Consider the following 12863-nt stretch of genomic DNA (forward strand, 5'->3'; position numbering starts at 1 on the left):
TGTGTGGACTATTGAATATAAACAACATTTTGAGTTCACGACTCAACACTGCCCCCTACTCTCTATCTTATGCAGCCTGTGAGCTGATGAACCAGGGCATCCTGGCGTTGGTGACGTCGACAGGCTGTGCGTCGGCCAGCGCTCTACAATCCCTGACCGACGCCATGCACATCCCTCACCTGTACATCCAGAGGAACAGCGAGGGGGCGCCGCGCACCGCCTGTCAGTTCACCCCCAGTCCAGGAGGGCAGCGCTACACCCTGGCTGCGCGGCCGCCGGTGCGACTCAACGAGGTGATGCTGACACTGGTGGAGGAGCTGCGTTGGCAGAAGTTCGTGGTCTTCTACGACATAGACTACGGTAAGAGATTCTTGTTTTTTCCTTTTTCTGTCCCAGTGTTTCCCTCTGTGTTGCAGCCGTGATCTTTAATACGGCGACTCTTCTTCCTCTGATGTATTTGTTTAGAATCTGTATCTTAATGAAATCACATTAGGCTCAGTGGATTTCTGAGTCTAATCGATATGAGATGGTGGCAATTACACAAGCAGGATATAGACAGATGCAGGCATTTAGTCTGGATGATTTAGAGGAAGTGCACCGCCGTGCACGTGTGCAGACCCAGGATATGGATGGTTTCAATAAGTGATCAGCCGAGCGGCGAGGTCGCGGCTCCTACCAGCTGCACATCTGTCGTAAACTTTCCACCTGTGAGGTTGAAAATGAAGGGAAGAAATCCTTGACAGAGTTTTGTACTACTGCTGTAGCTGCAGCAGGTCGGGGATTATTTCTAAACTGGGATCTGGAGTGTGGATTAGAAGGCTGCCGTCTTCCTTTGACCACACTGGGACTTAGGATCCAGGCTGAGGATCTTTCTTTATTGACTGTGCTTTTATGAAGTGAAGTTAAAGGGGAGCTGCTGCAGTGCAGAGGCTCCAGGTGAGGAGATAATGATCCATCACTCACTGCAGCTCCGTGTTTGTCTGAGATACAGACCGCGGGTCAGAGCCCTGCACCTCACACCTCTGAAGTTTGTTAAGCTCTGCCCTAAAGGTCAGATTAGTTCAGTTAATCCACATGTTAGTGAGACAGGAGCGCCCCCTCCCACCCCCGTGGACATGATCAGGAAACAGTAACACGTGTTAGTACTCATTAATCCTCACACTCTTTGTTCTCTTATCCCTTCACTCTCAGGTGGTGGAGACATTTGTCCCACGTGGTCTGGTCCATTTGTTCTGGTCCACTTGATGCAGGCTGTCTGTAGCTGCTTTGATTGGATGACTGCTAGATCTAGCATCACGTAGCCTTGAACACGGTGCTGCCAGGAGCTCCTTCAGGTCTCTGTAGTGGTCCAGGTCCAGGTCCAGGTCTAAAGGACCAAACAGTTCCTTGACTTGTTGAGGTTCAAACAAAGAGGCTGGAATTTGAACCAGCAGTCCTCCAATCACATGACAAACTCTTTAACCACTAGCTCACTAATTGCCCAGACTAGCCTGTAAACCCAGCTAACTAGTGCTAACTCTAAAAAACTCTAAAGTCGCACGGCTCCTGAAGTATCCAAAGTACCTTGTCTCCAAAACCAAGCTAACTTCCATCACCGTTGATCTATAAAAGCCTAATCAGACTAACACAAATCTACAAACTATTAAACCAAATATTTTCAATTTCTGTGTACTGTGTACCTGGTACCCGTATTTGCCTATTATTTTTAAACAACTTTTTCACTCTACTCTCACTGCACAAAAAAATCCTAACCTGCAAATGGTATATTTTGTTTTTCAAGATGGCAGATAAATATCATTTTATAATTTAGCCTCAAATCTAATGCAAATATTTCAACGATCACAACTTTACCTCCTGCTCCTCCTGCTCCTCTCCTGGTGGGAGCACAGCCGTTCTCAGAATCAGCGGAGCTGCAGCCTCATTTATTCAGATTAGAGCTGGGCTGCTGAAGAATGGGCTCAGCAGATGGGCTTTTTTGTTGGGCTGTCTGGCCCACGTTTGGACGCGGCGAGGCCGGTTCTGTCACTGCGTGCTGATGATGATTAAAGGAGCAGCTGGAAACACCTCCTCTGAAACCTCCTCACTCCCAACCTTTTCCCTGCTCCATTTTCTAAAGGGTAATAAGTGAGACGTTGGCTGGGTGGCAGCGCGGAACCGTGGTACATGTTAGAATTTATGGACACGAGGAAGCAGCTCCACGCCATTAACGCACAAATACACGCCACCATTAGCATTTTCAGGACATTTCCAGGGGCTTAAAAGCCTCATTTGAAAAGAAAACGAAGTTTGATATTAGTTTAAGGAGCTTTCATCAAAGCGTTTTCGTCTGGAGACGACATTTACTCTTAGCTTGGAGCAGGAGAGGGAGGGGGCGGAGGTGCGGGGGTGGGGAGCGGTAAAAATATCATATAAGGTGAGGGAGCTCCATGTAGGTCAATAAAGGTTGGCCAATGGCCTTTAATTAACTCCTCCTCTTCGTCCTCTTCCTCCTTGGTCATGGTCTCTTTTACCAACTCTGCCCCTAGCTGTATGACATGGAAGTGCACTGTCTCTGAGACAGAGGTGCGGCTCAGCTTCCTCTGTCCTGTCCATAAATCTCTGCAGTTTTATTGACATTGAATTGGAATCACATATTTTTATGATATGGCAGGGCTACAGGCTCTCTTCTAACTTTTTTAGGATATCGTTTTACCGTTTAAGTTTATCTTTAGCTATTTTTTTATTTTATTTTATTATTAGCTCTTTTTGAATAGAAAATAATGTTGCTGCTACTCTGTCATTTCTAAGCTCTGGCTGTGTCCCACACCACATAGGCAGTGAAATGGACAGCAGGAGCTGCAGTGCGCTCTGGGAAGCAGCTACTTTTAGATGGAACGGAGGAGCATCAAGGGATAATGAAACATCACTGATTAACACACACACACACAGGCAGCCGTCCTCACATGACCTTGTCAGAGGGAAACAGAACCTGTGTTTGTTCATTAAAGACTCATTTATTAGAAAGAAACAGACCCAACACGAGGTCTCACAACAAGTACCTGGAACCAGGCTCCTCACTGACACTGACACTTCATAGTTTAGAACTCCAAATGTGTTGATAGACAACAATTTCAACAAGAAACTCAAACCAAAATACATTAAGAAAATCAGTGATTTAGCTCAGGAGCACTGCTGCCCCCTGTGGTACTTAAATCAACTGAAAAAAAAACTAAACCAAAGTTTTTTTTACTTTTAAGAAAGTTGTGAAATAACAAAGGATCTACAGTAAGTGGCTGTGGTACGTTTTAGATCCAATATCCCTACCAAGTCCCAGATTTCCTGAATGGACTTTGGAGTGGCAAATTGAGACACCTTAAGACATCAAAAGGCAAAAGCTTGGCAGAGCTATCAGTGGACTACATGTGGAGACAGCAGGTGTCCACACAATGAGAGTCCCAAACAGAGGCTCAGCGGCAGCCGCGTTAGTCAAGAGCCAACAGTGAGCAATGCTGGAATTTTAAGAGACACCATAGCAGAGAACCACTGCTCCGTCTCCTCTCTCACATCGTCGTTCCGTGCCAGCCGCTCGACGCAGTTGCCGCTCTGCATGATCACAGTCATTAATTGTTACGGTGATTGATTTTACAGCTGTATGATCCATTAAAGAGACGACACGCTGAGCAAAAACATGATCCAGGGGTAAAAACAAACGTTTTCATCCCCGTAGCTCAGCAGACGCTAACGACACATTGAGCTGGAAAATGAAACCCCACGCTGGCGCTGGATAAAAATATTTTTATGCAGACAGAGACTTCTGAGTGTTTTTATTGAGGTTAATGAGTGTTAGCCTCTTCAGGCTGATTTTTAACACTAGCTGCAGCATAATTAGTGTCAAGAGGTTCTCTTCTAAGGGATGCTTACAAAAGATGCTCCATATTCAGTGTCGTTTTTTCATTTTCAAAACAATGCTAACAGTGGCTATTGTTTAGCCTAACCCTGAGTTAGCCTCATAAACGTAGCAGAAGCTACAGTGGCACTAACATTGTTATAGTAGAGCTAAGAGACAAACAAATTTAACCCCAAAGGTCTTGATGATGAAATGATGCTAATAGGAGCTAACCTCTTAACTTAGATACATTATTATTGGCTACTTTAATACGCTGCTAAGAGTAGATACAAATTTAAACATTAACAACATGAGCTTCAATCGTGGGTTTTGACACCTGCTGAATATCAGCTGTAGTTTATGTGGTTTATAAAGAGTCCAGGTCAGATAATCCAGAGTGGAGAAACCAGATCAGAGGACCTGGATCAGAGGACCTGGATCAGAGGACCTGGATCAGAGAACCTGGATCAGAGAGCAGGATTTGAATCCTGTTGATCCTCATTGTTGTCCTCACCTCTTCATCCCACGTCTTTGACTGATCTCTGCTGCAGTTGCTCTCAGGCCCTCAGTCTAAAATATAAAAAAAAAGAAGAAGACGGATTTGTCCTCCAGGAGGTGCTCACACATCAATCACAGGAATCAATTTACTATTTAGCAGATTAACAGGAGAGGAGTGACAGAATGCTCCAGGTTTTTTGGGCCAAGATCAAAAAATTCCCGGAGCCTGATCCTGGATTTTCTGACCTGGATGAGGCTCAGACGACTGGAAGTCAGTGTAGCTCTTTTAGCATGAATTTAAAGAAACACGAACCGTTTTACTGCAATTGTAGCAACTGTTAGCATAACCTGAAAGATAGATGTTTGTTTTTTTTCTAGCGTTATTTAAATACATGCCCACAGCTAGCACTTTATCGTGAGACGCTAACACATGTGTGCCCACAATCCTAACATTAGTCATGCTATATGTGTTGCTGCTGCTAGCATGACTGGAAGAGTGCTTCTATCAACTTGTTTGAATGATAAATCTTATTTCAGCACAGCATTATTTAATGTTAACACTAAAGTCCATGCCTCCAGCTCCACTTTTCCAGCTCCTCCTCCTCCTCCTCCTGGTGGTCCTGCTCTCTTCACCCTCTAATTCACTCCACCAGCTCTGGCTCTGCTCGACTCCATATTCTAATATACCACACTTTATTGAATCATTGTTATTTTAATCTGGCTGCTCCGCGGAGCCAGGGCCTGAAGAGCGCCTCCTTCATCTGATCGGTCACCGTCACTGATGAAACATTTAGAAAATGTTACCAGCCACACAGTCACCAGACCATGAAAACCTGACGTTGCAGCTGTGAGAGGCTGTGGGTTTGTTTCCCTGACGTGTCCTGTCTTCACAAACCTGATAACGTTCCCTGGATTGGGTTTTTTTTTATAGAAAATGTTTTCCCTCGTCCACAGATTCTGCTTTTGTACATTCTCACCATAGCTTCCAGAAACGGCCTGTGTGCTGGGCTTGGGTTCACAATAGACCGAATTCCAATCATTAATAAACTCTCACTCTCACACAGACACAGAGACCAGAGGTTTTCAGATGTGGTTTTATTGTCAAAAACAGAATTTGGAAAAGTAGAAAACAAGCCTTGAAAAGTGTGTTTTCATCCACCCAGGACAGAGTGTGATCATCAGTGTCGCTCCAAGGTTTGTTATGTCCTGACGGATATTTTCATCGGCACTGTGCCTTTTTATTCCCAACCTCCTGGCCTCACCTTGGGCTTTTTTTGTGATTAAAACATAAAAGACAGAGTTTGTTTGAAGACATAAAAAGAAAGAGCAGAAACTCAGGGTTCAGTGCTGACCTTCTGGATCTGCAGCTCTGAGCTGAGGGACAGAAGGAAAGTTAGAAAAATTAAAAGCTGTCGATAAAGAGGAAATAAAAAAAATCAATGATGAAAATATGACGTTCATTATCTTTTAGAAAAATATCAAACAAAACGATCGGTAATCTCATTTAGACCTTTAGCCGATACTTCCACAAACACAGGGTTGTTCTGAAGAGGCTGAAAACGACTCTCAGCATTGTTTTGGTCACCTGATCTGTGACCGTGGTGTGAGGCAGGTGTGTGTGTTTGTGTGTAAATGTGTGGGCGGGTCGGAAAAGTTATTTATTTTTTTCTTGTTTCTTGAAGGACAGGTGTAAAAACAAAACACCTCACATTGGCTGGAAACACAGAGTTCCTGTCCATGTCTCTCGTACTTGGTATTCAGTGGAAACAGCACTGGTTCCTGGTACCAACTCCTAGAGACAGAAAACACCTACTTCCAATTGAAGCAAAAAAAAAAAAAAATCCAATAGAAATAAATTATTGTTCCAACAAGAACCAGTTTGAAACAAGCAAATAGTTCCTGGTGCTTTTGTTTGTTTCATTTTACAGTGTCTAACAAAGTGAACAGTAGAGATTAGCATGAGCTAATGTTGGTTTCCCCTACAACAACAACAATAATAATAATAATAACAACAGAATAAATAATATTAATAACAACAACAATAATAATGATGATGATGATAAAAATAAAATTATTATTATTATTGTTGTTGTTGTTGTTGTTGTTGTTATTGTTATAATGATGACTCAGCGTTGTTCATCGGTCCCTCCAGTCCCTGAGAGAAAAGTAAACGGCCTGGGTTTATGTGTTTGTCAGTGTTTACGCCTCGTTAACGGCTCTACCCTGAAAACAATAACTCAGCTGAAGTTTGGTGGGAGAGAGCAGCGACTGTGTATTTTCCATAAACAGAGTAAGAAAATGGAAAAGAGCGGTGTTTAATGATTGTGAGCTGTGGCTGCAGAGCTGCAGCGTCTCCACTCGTACATCATCACACAGTCCGGTCTCCTGCAGCAGTAATCCCTCCGAGTGGCTGCATTATTACACGGAAAAACAGTATGAAAAATAGCGGCTTCCAGCTGCTGCACCACATTCATATTCACGTCCGCGGCCCGCGCAGGAAAAACCTTGAATCTCATCTCCAGAGGGTTTGAGTCCTCGGCACAGATCGGCTCCACTCCCACCTCCGAGTTAAAAGCAGTCACACAGCAGGAAAAATGAAAGTAAAAGCAGGGATTTTTAAAAGGACTGAGTGGCACTGGAGGCAGCAGAAGGTGGCGATCTGTAAACAAACGGCTGGAACAGGAGGCCAAACTCTTCTTTTTGGTGGTGCTGCCGGTGAATTTGATGATGGACTGGGTCTCACAGGGTTCAGGTCTGAGTCTGCTGCTGTCTGTTCTACAGTTTATGTTCACAGTGGAGGTTGTCATTATGCAGATGATGCACTGATTTATATCTGCAGCAGAGATTGGAGACGAAAGTGAGCCTTTGGAAAAGGGCTACACCGAAATGTCTGAGTGGAGAATCAATATTTATCAGAATATAGATTTAACAACAACCAGGTTAGCAGGTGTGTATTGGCTCAAAGTGGTACTAGTACTAGATTAGTACTAGTACTAGATTGGAAGTACTCTTGTGCTGCATGATGCTGACTGTATGCGCAGCATCCTCCTGTTTACCCAACAGGAATTTTAATTTAAACTGAGTCAGGAATAAGGAGGAGGGAGGAGGAGCTTGAGTAGGAAACAGAAGGACATTAGTTTGTAGTGTAACCACACACACACACACACACACACACACACACACAGATCAGAGAGTCTTCAGTCTGTGTTTGTTCTTTGTTGAAACACATGTTTCTCTCTGATAAAATCTGTGTCGTCTTAAATCTTCAGAATCACAAAAACGTCGTGACTGTCTGGCTTTCCTGTTGAACAGAAGATGTTCTGATGTTTGTAAACGACACACAGTCCAACAACACGTCCACACAGAAAACCCTGTGGATTTGCTGTTAGCTGCATGTGGAACCCCCGATCTAGAATGAGTCGTAATCAAAAAAAAAGAAGAAAATACAGAGAGAAAGTTATATTTGTTGTTGTCTTTTTTTTGACTGATGATGAGTTTTGACTGACGTAAAACTGTTATTGTTTCTTATTCTTTATCCTGAGGCTGCAGCTCTAAGGACGTGTTCCTGTCTGTGGTTGGTGTTGTTCTGTTCCTCGCTGTGGTGATTATTGATCAGTAGTTCCCTCTCCACCAATCAAAACTTTGATTTTTCCACATTGGAAATGTGACAGGATCTCTGTGTGAACCGGGTCAACTCCTCCATGTGCAGTGAGTCTGAACCACAGAGAGGCCGGGTATTGATCCCAAAGCCACGCGGCTGATTGGTTATCTGGAGATTCATTTTCTCGTCTTCATCTCCATAAACAAGAAACTGGATCTGATTTAAAATCAATGCCTGGAATGATCACAGCTAACAACCAGAAATTAAATTGGGATTAAAGATTATTTTTTAATCCAGAGTGGGTTGAATGGTTTTTTTGGTCACACTGTGGGCTGTGCTGATGCCTTACAGCAAAAACATGAAGATTGTTGCACCCTAGTGGTTACTGATGGTCTCTGCATGGTGTTGGCATGTGGTTTCTGTTTATTTATATAACGCACCGAGAGGCAGCAGCAAGATACACATTATTGACACCTTATACATACAGTATAAAGGCAGAGTGTGTTTCCTCCAGGTTTACTCTAAACTGACCACTGGTGTGAGTGTGAGTGTGAGTGTTTACAACCATCGCTCAGTTTGGCTTCTGCTCCAGTTGTGACCTAGAAAAGGATTCAGTCATAGAACATGTACGAATTAGTGAATGAGTTCATTAATCAATTAAATAATTGATTAATCACATTTAGTGAGTTGCTGAAGAGAGAAGGAGAAAGTCTTATTTCTTATTTGACATCACCTGGAATTGTTTTTCAGGTGCAGTACCACTACTGGCCAGGAGGATGTCCTGGCTATTTGATAAAAAACTTTAATATATTTTCTGTAATTCATCGCCTTGTCGTGTCTGTGTTACCTGCTCTGGTAGATAAATGTTGTGATTAGCGTCGCCGCTGGTTGGAACAGGCGTTCTAATGTGGTTAAATGGTGAGAATGAAAAAGAGACTGTGATTAACAGAGAGAGAGAAAAGAAAAGTCTGATCATCTGCTGCTGCAAACACAAACACACATCCATCTGAGTTAGTGCAGATAAATGTTTCACACTGGCTGACGAGGTTACAGGAGGGGAGGTGGAGAGAGGAGGAGGGGACGTAGGAGGAGGAATCAAGAAACAAGTGGAACAGGTAGGATTCCTGTAGTCCAGAACCTAGAAGAGAATGAGGAAAAGGAGGAGAAGGACTGATGAAGAGGAGTAAAGAGGAGCCAGTAGGGGAAAGGAAGGAGATAAAAACAGTTCCCTTCAGTTGCAGGAATTGACCCAGCTGCAAAAGAATCAAAAACTACAATATGGGAATCCCACCAGCAGGAGGTACCACAGAGGCTAATCTGTGCCCTTGCTGAAACACTTGTCATTGTGACAAGAGACAAATAAAATTACAAAGTGAAAATCTTCAATGTTTACGAGAAATTATCAAATATTATTGGTTGAACTCAGTAGCCATGTGGTCGTTGATTTTATTAGTTTTGATTTCTACGCTGTAGGTTCGTCTGTAAAATAATTCGGTGAGAAGTAGAAACAGCAGGAGTCCTTTCATAAAAGTGACACAGTAAATGTCATTTAGCTGATGAAACTGTTATTTTTACGGGTTTGCCCTTTGATTTTTAAAATTCATCTTTACGGTCCCCCGTTATCAGTTCATAAACCAATGCTACGCAAAGTTCACACCGTCAATCCATCACTGATGCTTGTGTCGTCTACCATTCAAGAGTAGACAGGAATGCTAATGTTAGCTCTGGTGTCTGTACCAGGACTGTTGTAGCTAATGTTCGCTCTGGTGTCTGTACCAGGACTGTTGTAGATAACGTTAGCTCTGGTGTCTGTACCAGGACTGTTGTAGATAACGTTAGCTCTGGTGTCTGTACCAGGGCTGTTGTAGCTAACGTTAGCTCTGGTTTCTGTACCAGAACTGTTGTAGCTAATGTTAGCTCTGGTTTCTGTACCAGAACTGTTGTAGCTAACGTTAGCTCTGGTGTCTGGCCCAGGACTGTTGTAGCTAATGTTCGCTCTGGTGTCTGTACCAGGACTGTTTTAGCTAATGTTAGCTCTGGTGTCTGTACCAGGGCTGTTGTAGCTAATGTTAGCTCTAGTGTCTGTACCAGGACTGTTGTAGATAACGTTAGCTCTGGTGTCTGTACCAGGACTGTGGTAGCTAATGTTAGCTCTGGTGTCTGTACCAGGGCTGTTGTAGCTAACGTTAGCTCTGGTGTCTGGCCCAGGACTGTTGTAGCTAATGTTAGCTCTGGTGTCTGTACCAGGGCTGTTGTAGCTAACGTTAGCTCTGGTTTCTGTACCAGAACTGTTGTAGCTAACGTTAGCTCTGGTTTCTGTACCAGAACTGTTGTAGCTAACGTTAGCTCTGGTGTCTGTACCAGGGCTGTTGTAGCTAACGTTAGCTCTGGTGTCTGTACCAGGGCTGTTGTAGCTAACGTTAGCTCTGGTTTCTGTACCAGAACTGTTGTAGCTAACGTTAGCTCTGGTTTCTGTACCAGGACTGTTGTAGCTAACGTTACTTTATATAAGTATATACTGTGTATATATAAAGTTTGAAGTGTTCCTTTAAAGCTGCCAGTGTTCAGACACAGACTGAGCTTCAAGTGTTTGTCATGAATAATGTAGAGGTGTTTATTCGTATTTACTCTCTCACACACACACACACACACAGACGGATGAGACGTAAAAATAAAAGTGCAGTAAAAGCTGAGGAACATTTTCTCACTCGTATTTCACCTCCTCACATCAAACCCTAATGTACGGAGGCTTCAGATCAGCACTGACGCCTCTGAGACCACGGCCCTGAAATCAACCACCGTCAGCTTCATATACATAACCCTGCGGAGCTGCGGAGGGGGACGGGGCAGAAGGAAGTAGAAGGCTGGGGGCGGGACCAACTTTGTGTCCATGCATCAGAATCGTATTCAAATCAGTCGCAGAACTGCACCTCCTAAAAGAGCGGGACCATGAGACCTGTGGCTGTGAAGAGAATAGGGAGAAAGATGGGGGAGCTGGAGGGGGGGGGGTCGTGAAGAGATGGAGAAGGGTGTGGAACTTGTTGTCCAACACTCATCATGAAGAAGGAGGGGGGGGGGGGGGGGGGGGGGGGGGGCTGATGGTGTCACTTCCTGTCAGTGGGTCAGAACTGATCATGTTCTCTCTGCTCTATCGTCAGTTTTTTTTTTCTTTAATCTTTTTTTTAATCCCCTCATTTTATTTCCGAGGCTTTGGCAGGAAACAAACAGATCGATGAAAAGCCTCAGGATCCCCCTGCAGGAGAAAAGGAGGTTCTGCAGTTCACTGAAATAGTGTCTGCAGGACACTTTAAACTCGACATGGCTGCACACACTTCGTTTTGTTTTCTTTGTTTGTTTTATAATTGATTGTATTAATAATAAAAAAAAGAAAAACAGATGATGAGTCGGAGACGGAGAGGGTTTATCTTCATGAGAGGCAGGAGTGAAGGGAGAGGTGGAGCTGATGGAGCTGCAGCAGCTGCTTGGACTTAAAGGTCACGTCACCTGAGTTGTTGTATCGATATGTTCTTCAGCTGTGTTTATTATAGAATAATATGAAGAAAATATATTTATTATTCATCGTCTACTGATGATGTGGAGTACAGAGCTTTAATGTCTGAACTGTTTGGTCCAACAAACAGTCGGAGGAGTGGACCACATCATGGTCTAAAAGGTGGAGTCAAAATGCTGATGATGTACCAGGACCAGGTTAGTGTTGTGAGTGAGCGGAGTTAAAAACTGTAGGAACCAAAGCAGTTCCCCCGAGGAAGCCCTAGGTTTTACTGCTGGGTTCTAGAGAGACATTTATCACCAGGACGGGTTCTGTTTGTCTAAGGTTTGTGACCAGAGTGGAGCTGAAACAGAGGAGTGTGGAAGGGAAATAAAATGGTGGTGAGCAGACACAATCTGCAGGATGCTGCAGAGCTCCACCCATCTGAACTGCCCCGGTGCATAAATCATTTACACCCTGGCCTCTCTTACTCACTCTCAGAAAAACAGACCTGCTTTAGTTTGTTGAGGGGGTTTTTTCAGCCTTTTTTTCATACTTTTGTGTGAAAGTTGCATCATAAAAGAATCAGTCTGACAGTGAAGCTGAGGAGCAGTGAACATATTCTAGGATTAAACTGACGCTGGCTTTTATTGGCTCAGGCAGAAATCTGTTTCCATAAAATCCACCAAAGTCCATGGAGGAAATGGTCAATTTAAGCTCACAGAGATCGCTGGTCCTCTGCTGTCCCCGGTGGTCAGTTTGTGTCCCTGCTGTAAATCAGAACAAAACACTTCAGACACTGGAGTGACAGAAGAACACATTCAAGTTTCAGCAGTGATTAATGGAGTGGGCAGTGAAGTAATATCCTTTACATGTTTCATCATGCAGTACACCCAAGTACACATGTACACATATTCTTTAACCTGTCAAAGTATTTACTCATCCTCACTGAGTTCATTAAGAAAAACAAGGATTTTTTTTCCCAGCTCGATCCCAAAAACTTCTGGCCAGCTGCTGCCCCCTGTGGTCAGGTGGTGTCACTGATTACAATCTGTAAAAAGGGACTATAAAATAATAAAACTATTGCTTTTCATTCATTATTTGTAATTGAATATTTATCAAATATCAATTTCCACACTAATCCCATCATGCACTGGGAGGTTCTGGCCGCCTTACTGCCACCCACTGGTTGGTGATAGGAGTTACTCTGGGGGTTTTTTGTCACCGAATTTCGTCAGGAATAAATGAATCTGAATCCGTTTGATTTTCATCCTCAGCTTCTTAAAGATAAAATATAACTCTTTTTTAATTTTTTCTCCCTGACGGTGGACTTTTTAGTCATTTTTAGCTCTGCTCAGACTGGAGCTAGACCAAAGATTTACCTTGACTTAATGGAAAAAGAGAATTAG

The 12863-nt window shown here is 43.5% G+C and overlaps 1 protein-coding gene across 1 annotated transcript in view; it reads left to right on the forward strand.

Moving 5' to 3' along the window:
• The window catches only part of LOC103382300 (glutamate receptor ionotropic, delta-1-like), a 133060-nt gene that overhangs the window by 85805 nt on the left and 34392 nt on the right, over positions 1–12863 (forward strand). The window contains 1 exon segment of the mRNA XM_008315044.3: positions 76–360. Within this exon segment, the coding sequence (XP_008313266.1) occupies positions 76–360 (285 nt within the window).

Source organism: Cynoglossus semilaevis, chromosome 8 (assembly GCF_000523025.1).
Source record: "Cynoglossus semilaevis isolate Cse_v1.0 chromosome 8, Cse_v1.0, whole genome shotgun sequence".
Taxonomy (NCBI): domain Eukaryota; kingdom Metazoa; phylum Chordata; class Actinopteri; order Pleuronectiformes; family Cynoglossidae; genus Cynoglossus; species Cynoglossus semilaevis.